Genomic DNA, 12623 nt, shown 5'->3' with positions numbered 1-12623 from the left:
GCGGGGGGTAGGAACGACACTTTTTGAAATGTCCTGATGACTTCTTGTCACTAACATTTGGAAAAGTATGAAATAGTTTAAAGTATACGAGTCTTTCTATAAGAAACCAATAGCTTTTACTTTGAAAGTTTGATATCATGGCACCCACCACCTTTTGTGATACTTAATGAAAAGTTTTCCATAATTTTTCAAGCAAAAACTTATATTTTCTGGTTTCAGCTCCATTGATGGGACGGTTTCCATTTGTTGACATACTGCTGGCCCTTTAAGACTTCCCTGGTCGCCATGGTGACAACCAGGAAGCAAAACTGATTCTCTTTAGCATGTCAACATCTGCGACTTTCAGCGGTTCATTTGGGCCTTTTCTTCGTCTTTCTGCTGACCTCCACCGACTGCGAGTCCTCTGAAACACGGACAGGTGAGCCCCGAAGCAGCGGAGCTTGTCCGCTTCGGTTTGTTTTAGCCTGAAATCACCGACAGTGTTTAGCCGTCGGTTAGCTGTGGAGCTTTTAGCCTCCGTGCTAACTGGATCCAGCGGCGGTGCCGTCGCTGTCCGTGGTGCTGACAGAGCGCGCACATCTGCAGCTGCAGCACTGACAGCTGTCCTCCTGATCCTTTCATTAGACTGCATGACTAGGCCCAGGTTTAGCTTTATTCCTCCCTAAAGTTTGTCCGAGCTGTGCGGTGCGTAAAGAAGCGTTCAGAAACCACAGGTCAGCTGTAGAACAGAAGGAACTCACCTTGTGTGGCAGACAGGTCACTCACTTCAGACCTCTCTTTTGTTCTTCCAGACGATGAGCGGGACCCCTGACGACACCAAGCTTGTGAACTTCACTGTCAAAGCTCCGGTCTACCTGCAGATTGGAGATGCCAAAGCAGACACGGTTCACTCCGGTGTCTGTGTCGTGGACGTCAACCTCCCGTTTGGAAAGCCTGTTAATGTAAGCAAACGCAGAGAGCCCCCGAGTGCCTCACATGATCTGTTACCTACAGCATCCTCCATGTTTTTTGTCTGACATCCTCCTGAGGCTTTATCAACTTCTATTTGTCTTCCCAGCATCTAAACAGTGAACTTCTGCACAGTTCCTCAGACACGTTAAAAAAGTCACAGTGTGCTGAAGTGATTATTAACTTCAATAATTACTTCCTTCAAACCATCAACGTGTCTTTTAGACCCCATTCCTACAAAACTGCTCAAAGAAGTCCTGCCATGAATTAATGCTTCAATCTCAAATATGATCAACCTATCTCTAATAATCAGCTATGTACCACAGGCCTTCAAGCTGGCTGTAGTTAAACCTTTACTCAAAAAGCATCTCTAGACCCAGCAGTCTTTTAAGCAGTCAGATTCTTACTCTGGATGGCATTACCTTGGCCTCCAGTAACACTGTGAGGAACCTTGGAGTCATTTTTGACCAGGATATGTCCTTCAACGCACATATTAAACAAATATGTAAGACTGCGTTCTTCCATTTGTGCAACATCTCTAAAGTTAGAAATATCCTGTCTCAGAGTGACGCTGAAAAACTAGTTCATGCATTTATTACTTCCAGGCTGGACGACTGTAATTCATTATTATCAGGAAGTCCTAAAAACTCCCTGAAAAGCCTTCAGCTAATCCAAAATGCTGCAGCAAGAGTCCTGACAGGGACTAGAAAGATATCACCCTATTAGAGCACTTCGCTCTCGCTCTGCAGGCCTACTTGTTGTTCCTAGAGTATTTAAAAGTAGAATGGGAGGCAGAGCCTTCAGTTTTCAGGCCCCTCTTCTGTGGAACCAGCTTCCAGTTTGGATTCAGGAGACAGACACTATCTCTACTTTCAAGATTAGGCTTCAAACTTTCCTTTTTGCTAAAGCATATAGTTAGGGCTGGACCAGGTGACCCTGAATCCTCCCTTAGTTATGCTGCAATAGACGTAGGCTGCCGGGGATTCCCATGATGCATTGCGTTTTTCCTTTCCAGTCACCTTTCTCACTCACTATGTATTAACAGACCTCTCTGCATTGAATCATATCTGTTATTAACCTCTGTCTCTCTTCCACAGCATGTCTTTATCCTGTCTTCCTTCTCTCACCCCAACCAATCACAGCAGATGGCCCCGCCCCTCCCTGAGCCTGGTTCTGCTGGAGGTTTCTTCCTGTTAAAAGGGAGTTTTTTCTTCCCACTGTCACCAAAGTGCTTGATCATAGGGGGTCATATGATTGTTGGGCTTTTGTGATTTGGCGCTATATAAATAAAACTGAATTGAGTCATGATGATCATAATAGTAGGTGTCTGTCTCCGGCTCCAATCAAAGAACCAATCAACAGCCAGAATAAGAAGGATGATGATGCGCTGACACACAGTGGAGCTGAAGGATGTTTTTGTAGCTAAAAGAAAAGCTGCAGACAGAGAAGCTAATAATTAGTCTATAAAAATAATGAAAACACTCAACAGAAGGCTTTTATTTTGTAAGTTATGCCTGTTAAAGGGCTTTTGCTCAGGCAGCAGTTGTCTTTCTCTCCGTCGGTGCTCCAGTGGATGATGAGAGTCACACCTTAAATACTGATCCGTGGCTGTTCAATCAACTTTCTCACATTACCTGCATTACTGAACATGCATCCAGACACTCTTAGATGCTTTTTATTGTTTCTTCACATTTCTTAGACAAAATAATGACATGATTTCACAATAAGATATTCAGTAACAGTAATTATTACGTGCAGCCTGACTTTGTTTGTGTTCGTTATTGGAAGTGAATTTTCTGCTGCTGGAGAAAGAACGTGACTAAAGTTCTGTTTGTTGTCTTTTCGCCACCAGCGCAAAGTTAAAAACCTGAAAGCAGCAGAACATCCCTCCATCTGGGCCTCTCAGCGGCAGCGCACGCACTCACAGCATTTGTTTAAATAGAGAGCTGTGCTCCTGTCTTGGGAGCGACTTCAAACATTTTGGGTGCTGACCCACTTTTCAGCATTTAGTCCTAATTTAAAGTCGTCTTTAATGCAGAGTGACTCCTCATTAGCTCAAAGCTGCGAGCTTCAAAGGCGTCTGCCTGGAGCCACTAATGCACAAAGGAGTTTTCAGCAGCGAGCTGCGCGCTCCGTTTAGGCCTTAATGCAGAGATTTGGCAGATACAGCGTTTCTTAGATAATAGGTTAAGACCCAGAATGGACGGGAGGCATTTCCCTTCCAGGCCCGGCGTGGTTTAATGAAGTTTCACTTCATCCAGCACATCACCAGGAAACTTTCTTTTATTCCTGTCAGCAGCCCTGTGTTCCAGTCACATTTCAACAAATGCAAAATACAAATCAAGTCACAATTTAATGTTTCTTTTAATCAGATTATAACATCAGATAAAGCTAACGTCCAAAGCTTTTGTTCTCGTGAGTGTGACTAGAAGACATGAAGGACAAGCTGGAGTGAGCCGCGGAGGCTAAAGGGAAAAGTTGAGAGTATTTAATTAGGAGCGCTTCTGGAGTTTAGCTTCTGTCTGTGTGGAAGCTTTTTACAATATATACACTCACAGATTAAAAGGAAGCGCTTATTAAATCATATTTCCAATTAAAGTGATCTCGAGCCCTGAGGAGGTCAAATTTCTGAAGATTTTTTCTGATATTCGTGCTGAATCCAACACATCTGCTGTCATTAGTTCTGCTTTTCAGTCTTTTTTAAATAGAATTAAATATATAAAATATCCGTGCTGTGCTGGGAGCCGATGTTTCTCCTGCATCACTGCGTTTCTTCCAGATCGAGGAGGTCACCTTTAAGAACTACTACACAGCCTACGTGACGGTGCGTCTGCTGAGGAGGAACCCCGAGCAGGAGGCCCCCGCCAAGTGGTGCACGGCCGTGAGAGACCTGCCCCTGATGGACAACCCCCACACTGAGGGGGGCTCCCAGGACTACTACACCATTCACCGGACGCAGGTGGGCTTCAGCTGTTCTCACCTCAAATCTGGCTTTTCAGTCACTGCTACGGTTTAACGACAAAGCAGCCATAAAAATATTCGACTGCAGACACGAGTTCAAGTGGACGCAAAACTGCTGAAGATTAAAACCTGAACTTGATGATCAGTGTTTCCTGTTTAGCATCTGATAAGTTTGTTGTACAGAAAAACGTTGTTTCCTCTGAGTTCAAACTTTACCCCTCTCATTCTGGCATCATGTCATCATAAACAATTTAAAAGGCAAATCTTTTTATCTTAAAATGCATAAACCGGTTGTTTCCTAATGATCGGATCTCTCAGTCAAACCTTCACAGCAGGTCGTATCTGAGACTGTGAGGGAACGCTGCAGGTCACACGTGCTATTTTTCATTCAACTTGTTTTTAGTTTTATATAATGTTGCATTCGTTTCTAGACTGTCGGTGCATCAAAGAGCCACACCTGTTGTGATGACCTTTAATGCTGCAGGCGTGCTGAGGAGGAACCTTGACATCAAAAGTAGTTTTCTTTTATATCAGACCTTTTTTTTAAACTCATCCCAAGGTCATTGTTAAATAATTAAGGAATGACCTCCATTAATTAAAAGAAACTGCTGCACTTATGACACCAGGAGAAACTGAGACATCTGCTGCGGAGGTCTGTTTTCAGCGAGCTGGAAACTCTGCAGTGCAGGAGGCTGCAGGCTCACAGCTCATATTGATCTGTCTATGCACTTGTTTCGTTTTCCTGCAGGATTTTTTACTCTACCTTCCGCAATCTGTTCAGGGTTAGAAAAATATGGTTGTTTGGGTTCAAGTACTGTTGTGAGGAGGTGTGATGAACAGCGTCAGGCTGAAACATGGACGTCACTAACTGGTCTTCCTGCTCTCTGTCCAACATCTCCCTGGACGTAAACATGATAAAGGTGTGTGTTTAAAATACATCATTGTTCTCCACAGTTTTAGACATAAGACAATTCTCAGCTCATAATAAAACCCACATCAGGAAAAACATCATCACTCAACCTGCAGTTCCTCTACCGTCCAGCAGAGGCGCCAAGAGTCGGTCTCCATAGACTCTACATATTACCCTCTCATTAGTGAGAGGGTAATATTGGCATTAGCCAAAACACTGACGCTGACCCTTTGATATAAAGATCAGTGACAGTGATGACTCAGCCAGCTGCAGGACAGGAAGTCAAATATATGAGAAGCTGATATCACATGTCTGAATTATACCAGATGTGTTTGAGACCCCAGGGGCAAAAATGTTTCTCTAACTAATCACACCAGGTGTGATCAGGTGTTACCTGCAGTATTACAGGTAGTGGCCCTACACAAAGCAGTGTGACAACCCACCAGAGGTTTAGAAAGCCCCTGCAGGTCAAAGTTTGGCTCTGTAAAGAAACGAGAGGAAACGGGCCGCAGAGCAGAGCAGCGTCTCGTTAGCCGCTCTGCCTCCTCGCTTCTGATGGCAGAAGTTGAGAAAACGGTGCCGCCTGTTGTGCTGCCAGACCGAGCTGCTGTGCCTCTGCTAATGACAGGAGGATTAACCGCAATCGTCAGATCTGTAAATCGATGTATCCCGCTGGGCATAAAAACCACCACAGCCGGCTCCAGTTTGTTTTCCCTCTCAGCTGCGGTGGCGTCGAGCCAGACGGCTCCCTGAGAAACTCACAATAAGTTTGTAAGTTTGGAGACAATACACAGTGACTTATTCTGCATTTCCTCTGTTTATTCTCTATGCAAATAGAGCCAGGTGGTGAATGGAGATTTCATTTTTGTTTACTTCAGTCGACACTGGGAGGCTGATGAGTTTAAACGGTAACTGTGATAGCATAAATTATGTTCAGTCACTTCTTATGGGTTTAGTGTTCGTCACATTTACCCTCGAGGGAGATTCATTGTGTTCTGTTGCTGCAGTGATTTTTGCACCTCGTCGGGACCTCAAAGGACAAAACGTTCTGATCAGAATCACAGCAGCTTCTTCAACAACTTTGGTCCATGTTTTTGTATTTTGTGTTATACCAGTGGTCACGGATGGGTGGATGGATGGATGTTGGGTGGGTGGATGGATAATGGGTGGGTGGATGGATGGATGTTGGGTGGGTGGATGGATAATGGGTGGGTGGATGGATGTTGGGTGGGTGGGTGGGTGGATGGATGATGGGTAGGTGGATGGATGATGGGTGGGTGGATGATGGGTGGGTGGGTGGGTGGTGGATGGATGTTGGGTGGATGGATGATGGGTGGGTGGGTGGGTGGTGGATGGATGATGGGTGGGTGGTTGGATGGATGATGGGTGGGTGGGTGGATATTGGGTGGTGGATGGATGATGGGTGGGTGGGTGGTTGGATGGATGATGGGTGGGTGGGTGGATGGATGTTGGGTGGGTGGATGGATGTTGGGTGGGTGGATGGATGATGGGTGGATGGATGATGGGTGGGTGGATGATGGGTGGGTGGTTGGATGGATGATGGGTGGGTGGATATTGGGTGGTGGATGGATGATGGGTGGGTGGGTGGGTGGATGGATGATGGGTGGGTGGTTGGATGGATGATGGGTGGGTGGATGGATATTGGGTGGTGGATGGATGATGGGTGGGTGGTGGATGGATGATGGGTGGGTGGGTGGATGGATGTTGGGTGGGTGGATGGATGTTGGGTGGGTGGATGGATGATGGGTGGATGGATGGATGTTGGGTGGGTGGATGGATGATGGGTGGATGGATGTTGGGTGGGTGGATGGATGATGGGTGGGTGGGTGGATGTTGGGTGGGTGGGTGGATGATGGGTGGATGGATGTTGGGTGGGTGGATGGATGTTGGGTGGGTGGGTGGATGATGGGTGGATGGATGTTGGGTGGGTGGATGAGTGGATCATGTATTCTGATGAGCCGGTTTTCCTGTCGTTCGTGCCTCAGATGCAGGTGGAGCCGGATCACGTGGCGTGTGTGCGGCTGATCCTGAGGCAGCCGTCCTTGGCCTGGTTGACCTTCAGCCTTGAAGACATTCAGATATTTCCTCACACGGAGCCGGTGAGTTTGTCTAATGTCGTCGTGAACGTGCAGCGGAGTCAGGAGTGCAGGAAGGTAAAGTGCCATCACAGACTCAGTGAGAGAGCATGTAAGGAACTCAGTGAGGTCTGCTCACATTCATGTGCACAGCATCAGCGTGCTGCTGCAGGACGCGTCTGATTTGGTGCCGTTAAGCTTCACCTGTGCTTCCTGTTGTCAGGCCCTCAGGTAACATCAGCACGCTGTCACTGTGAAGGGAAACGTCAGTGCTTCTTCCAGCCCAGCATCACAACACCATGACTGTGGAGGAGAGTCAAAGTTTCAGTAGCTCCTCACAGCACGGGCAGATGGGCGATATTTGAAGTTGAGGTGGAGGATGTTTTGTTGACGCAGCCTGGCGCTCTTTAGCTGCTAAATGCTTCTCTGTGTTTACACTGTGTCTGCTGAGCAGCTGCGCTCACAGGGCCTTTCTCCGGCTCTCTCAGAAGGTTTAAACCTGTTTGAACTCCACTGATCCGCAGCAGTCAGCGGACCACATTTACACATTTAAGGAAAAGTGTGAGAAGGTGGAGCAGTGGTGCCAACACCTTCTATCGCGATTTGAACTGGAACACCTCACAGCTTATACACTTAGCCTCCTCCTCAGGCTGTGAGGGTGCTCACATGCTATTAAACGATCCCTGCGAGTGTCAGCTGCTCCAGTCAGAGACGCTATTAGATGATAAATGGCGATAAAATCTATCAAGAATGTAAAAATCTAACAGTACATCAGACAAATGATGAAGATGCAGGTTAATCTGGTGATTTCTGTAAATGAATGATTTTGTCTCTGAGCGCGCTCAGTGCTGCTGTTTGGTTCTGAGGTGACGGCGGCACATTAGAGAACAGGTTAAACACACAGAGCTGGAGCTTCATCCTGTGGGTTTAGCAAAGTTTACCTGGTTTCCCTTCCACAGGTAAACCCACCCAACATGCTGTAAATAATTGCATCCAGCTGATTTTAACGACACCCTGAACATAGCTGATGTGTTAGTTGCCGTGGTGATTGTGGTGAAAAAGTCATGCACTGTATTGTATGGACCACGTGCTGATGATTGAACTGACGTCAGAATCAGAAACAAACCGCAGTCGTTCCTGCAGCTCGTGGGTCGGTGGGGGGATGTTGGGGTTTGTTGTTGAACCACCAGCAGGTGGAGCCAGAGTGAGAACTGAACAACAAAGTAACAGAAACTCGACTGCAGAGTTTAACAAACGCTCTTCCTCGTTCCAGGACCCAGAGAAGGAGGTTTCTGATTGGCTGTCTGACCTGACCCTCACTGACCAGCACCCTGATCTGGAGGTACGCACCGTGTTTCTGTCTACATGAGGGCGCCGAGCTTCGAGAGCCTGATGGGAGTTTGCTGCATATTTTATTAGCTTATTTCTCAGTTTTCATCCTTAAATTCAATTTCAGCTTCTTCAGGGCTGAAACGCAAATGAGGCTTTTATTATTCTGCAGCTCGTCTTCCTCTGGGCTCTGTTCAAGTCTGTGTCTGATTTGTTTTTCATAAGCTTCCTAATGAAAGAAGCTTTTCTTGTTTTTTGTCTGTGACTCCGGAGAAACAAACTATTAAAAAAGGAAAAAGCAAATCCAGCTGAACAGAGACGTTAGTTTGGTTGGAACAGGAGGAAGGATTAACGTGTTCTGGCTGACCTCAGGCTCTCAGAGCCTCGAAGCTCACTTACAGGTTACCTCTGTGACACGTTTTTAACTGTGAGTCAGGAGCTTTTTTATTGCTGTTAAAGAAACAAACTAACGATGGAGGCAGCAGTAAACGGCAGGTCCAGCTGCTCCTGCTGATCCAGAGGCAGGTCACGGTGGCTGCAGATAAGCCGTCCTTTCCCATGGCGGTGGTTTCCAGCTCCCAGGCCAGACGAGATATGAAACCGTGTCCTCAGCCTCTTTCGCACAGAGGCAGAGGATACTGATCTGATTGCTGAACCAGCTCCGCCTCACTCCTCGCCCCATCTCCAAGCCCAGACGCTCGTGTGACTGTGGAAAGTTAAATCACCGCCTCTGTCAATGCAGTCTGGCAGCTTTGATGAGACGGCGGCAGCAGCTTCAGCTTAACCAGCAGAAACACGTCTAACAGATGGCCCCGCCCCTCCCTGAGCCTGGTTCTGCCGGAGGTTTCTTCCTGTTAAAAGGGAGTTTTTCCTTCCCACTGTCGCCCCTATGAGCAGTGCTGCTCATAGGGGGTCATATGATTGTTGGGTTTTCTCTGTATGTATTATTGTGGGTCTACCGTACAATATAAAGCACCTTGAGGCGACTGTAGCTGTGATTTGGGGTTATATAAATCAAACTGAATTGAATTCGCATCACCGACGTCCGTAGCAGAGCATTTGGTGTTTATCAGTGACGCACGCCAGCTCGTGGCGCTGTGAGGCGGTCTGATTACCAGCAGGTTAAAGAGACGCCGGCGAGTGCGTTTACTTCCTGATGACACGGGTTTTTGGCGTCTCAGCTGCTCGTGTGGTCGTTTTTTTTTTTGTTTGGTCATGTGACTGAGTACGTGAGTTCTGATTTCTGTTACTTTACTTCAGAGCTTCAGCTTCAAATGGTAAATATGATCCAGGAAGTTGCGGGGGTATGATTGTGTCCCCGTGTGTCACTCAGGGCCTCCCCGACCCGCTGACCGTATCCTCCAGCATCCAGCAGATGTGGGCTCTGACTGAGGTGATGCAGACCAATCAGACGACAGCATCCATCGGACGGTTCGATGTGAGTGAAACACACGGTCAGCCTCATCTGTCCTGTAACGAGTGTGTTCATGATGGAGGCGATGTAATAAAATGTGGTCGTTAGCTCGTTTTTCATGTTCTCAGAGATGATGGTGGTTCTCTGTGCTGCAGGTGGATGGATGCTACGATATCAGCCTGCTCTCCCTGACATGAAGAAGTGTGTGTGTGTGTGTGTGTGTGTGTGTGTGTGCTGTAACAGCATGAAGAGAAAGTGCTGACAAAGACAGGACGTCTCATCTCTGGGGTCACGCTGAGGTCATTTCCTGTCCTGATGCGATGCTGTCACAGAGTTTAAGTCTTCGCTGTAAGAAGACCTGCAGGTCCTTCAAGTATCTATTAAAGACTCATTCACTAATAAAAAAGTAAAGTAATACATTGTCTCCTGTGTTTGTGTGATTCCATCTTCAACCTCAACTCTTCTTTATATTTCAAACGCTCCACACTGTGCTGGACTCACTCACATAAACGAGTGAACAGGAAGTGATGATGTCAGCTGAAGAACGTTTTTGGTTCTTTCTGTAGTTCTGTAACTTGTTGATGGTTCCACTGAGCTGGAGAAAGATCATCGAACCTGTTGAAATGAGAATGACAATAAAAATGAGTCACTGCAGACAAAAACAGAGCTCTTTCATTTTCATGTTCACACGAATAAACGCAGGTAGAAAATGTTAAAGTCTTCGTGTCATTCTGAGCTCACACGAGTGTTTCCTGTTCGACCTTAAATTTCATTTGTTTGAGTGTTTGGAGCCTGACAGTGATAAGACTCAAAGCACAGGAAACAGAAGCTGATTGGCTCACAGAGGACAGGCAGGCAGATGATTGGACCAGAGCGATGATGAGAAAACTGAGCATGACAGCGTGGGAACGCTGTGACGAGCTGCGTGAATGGCCAGGAGACGGCACTCTGTGTGTAACTGCCCACTGTGGACACTTGGTGGCAGCAGAGCGTCATTTCTGAGCTCCTTAACCTCCCAGGACCTGCCGTCCACATGTGTGGACATCACATTTTGGGTTATTTAGACCAAAATACTAAATTTTGCTCTGCAAGGGTCTGAATCCACTTATGAGGACATTATAATGCTACAAAAATCAGGTTAAAAAAAATCATGTCATTCTTTGGGGCCTGATTAATGTAAAAACAATCAGCCCAAATAGCAAAGAGAAATTTAAAATGCTGCCATGAAAGAGTTAAACCTGCTGCTTGCTGACGTCCCCGTGAGGACGACTTTACTCAGAGCTGAGGAGGACTGCAGACTGCAGAGTCAGTGAGGAAGGCGCTGACAGTATAAACTTCAGGAAACATTAAAGTTCTCCACTGTTTCCAGCTTCTCGTCATGATGTGATCGAGTAATGAGCAGCTTTGCATGATTCACAGTTCAAAATAATCCTTCTTCATCTGATCCTGTGCAACCCCTCAAGTGCTCCGCCCCTTAAAGCCAATTTTCTAATTGAAGATCAGATGAAGAGATGAACAGCAGGTGGGTGGAGCTTCTGTGCCCGAGGGGCCCAGTTAGTGATAACTGTGTGATAACTTATGACTTCTGAAAAGTGATAACTTTTCAGAAGTCATAAATCACACACCGGAGGTTTTATTAGCGACACTGAATCAGCCCTGCGAGTTCGCGCTTTCAGAAACGCCTGCATGTTTTTCACATCTTGTTGCCACATCAATAAAAACGTGTATTGCAGGGTTAGCTGTGCATGACTGAGGCCTTACAAAACAATATTAGTTTGGAGGTTTGTGGAGGAATATCACAGACTGTGTTTAGCAGCAGCTGCTGGCTGGATTCCCTGCGGTGCTTTGTACAATAAGGCAGCCTTATTTTAGCAGAACAACAGCGGCGGTTCTCGGGAGGTTTGTCCAACAGTGCAGACTGGAACCAGGACAATGAGCGCTGGGGTTTTTTCTTCTTCTTGTTTTAATTTGCTGCAGCAGCCTGCTCTTTGTCCTAGTTGGGTTTTGTTTTTCACTGAGGGGGGGTTTGAAAACTACAACAGACACAAAGCAGGAAGAAGAAGAAGAACGCAGCAGAGGACCTGAGGACTCCACGGCTGGATTCAGAGGAGTGGAGAAAGGCCCGCTGTCTGCCTTCAGTGTGACGGAGGCCTGAGGCAGTCGATGTGGTTTGAACGTTGGGAACAATTGAGCGAGGTGTTAGAGGAGGCTCCTGGGTGTCTTTGCAGAGACAGTAAATCCCCCCAAATAATCCTCCCTGCTGTCTCTGATGGGCTGAAATTCACAAAATGAACTTTATGTTTCTTTCAGTCAGACTTGAAATACAGCCTGAGACCAAAAACTCACCAGCAAAGAGTTTTAGTGAGCAGGAGGCTCGTTCTCTCCTCTTCTGCACAATCACAGAGGAGTCGCCCCCTGCTGGACGCAAGAAAGAACGCAGGGTTTGACACACCATCATTGGCTCTACTTTTCAGACCTGATGAGTTTAACGATAAAGAAATTATAATTAATACTAATATCATGCTTGAAACCAAACAGAGAGAGAGGAAGTGAAAGGCTGAGAGCGAATGCTGAGGAGGAGGAGGCCAAATTAATGAAGAAACACCAGAGTGACCGAGCCACAGGGGGGAGGGCAGCCTGCAGTAAGGTGATGTTGAAGCCCAGTATATGGGCCAGATGCTGCAACAACTGGATGTTCGGAAGCCCTGACCCCCCCCCCCCCTCCCCGACACACCTGTCCACACCTGTAGCATGCACACAGGAAGAGGGCGGTGGGAGAGATCTCCAGCTCCTGTCATGATGCACCTCCTGCTTTACTCCTGAAGGCCTCTGCTGGTTTTTCTGCTTCATTTATTTCATGTTTTTATTCGCGTGATGTCTTTTCTGGGTCATCTTACCTGCAGGGATGTGACAGCAAGGAGCAGGAATCTGAGATCGCTGAGCCGACAGCGAGACGAGCAAAACC

General features: G+C 46.8%; 1 protein-coding gene across 3 annotated transcripts; it reads left to right on the top strand.

Annotated features, from left to right (window-relative positions):
* The first annotated feature begins 239 nt into the window (after positions 1-239).
* On the top strand, positions 240-10081 carry nicn1 (nicolin 1). 3 transcript variants are annotated; one of them, XM_085160445.1, is made up of 7 exons: positions 244-418; positions 792-941; positions 3728-3907; positions 6826-6939; positions 8189-8257; positions 9578-9682; positions 9814-10081. In XM_085160445.1, the coding sequence occupies exons 2-7, from the start codon at positions 795-797 to the stop codon at positions 9853-9855; spliced, it is 657 nt and encodes a 218-aa protein (XP_085016571.1). In that variant the 5' UTR covers positions 244-418; positions 792-794; the 3' UTR covers positions 9856-10081. The 3 variants fall into 3 exon arrangements, with proteins under 3 accessions (XP_085016573.1, XP_085016571.1, XP_085016572.1); XM_085160446.1 differs by lacking the exon at positions 244-418 and adding an exon at positions 433-713; XM_085160447.1 differs by lacking the exon at positions 6826-6939 and having other exon boundaries at positions 240-418.
* The last annotated feature ends 2542 nt before the right edge of the window (positions 10082-12623 follow it).

Source organism: Neolamprologus multifasciatus, chromosome 5, assembly GCF_963576455.1.
Source record: "Neolamprologus multifasciatus chromosome 5, fNeoMul1.2, whole genome shotgun sequence".
Lineage (NCBI taxonomy): Eukaryota > Metazoa > Chordata > Actinopteri > Cichliformes > Cichlidae > Neolamprologus > Neolamprologus multifasciatus.
The sequence above is the reverse complement of the archived record's forward strand: the minus strand, read 5'-3'. Positions and strand labels throughout refer to the sequence as shown.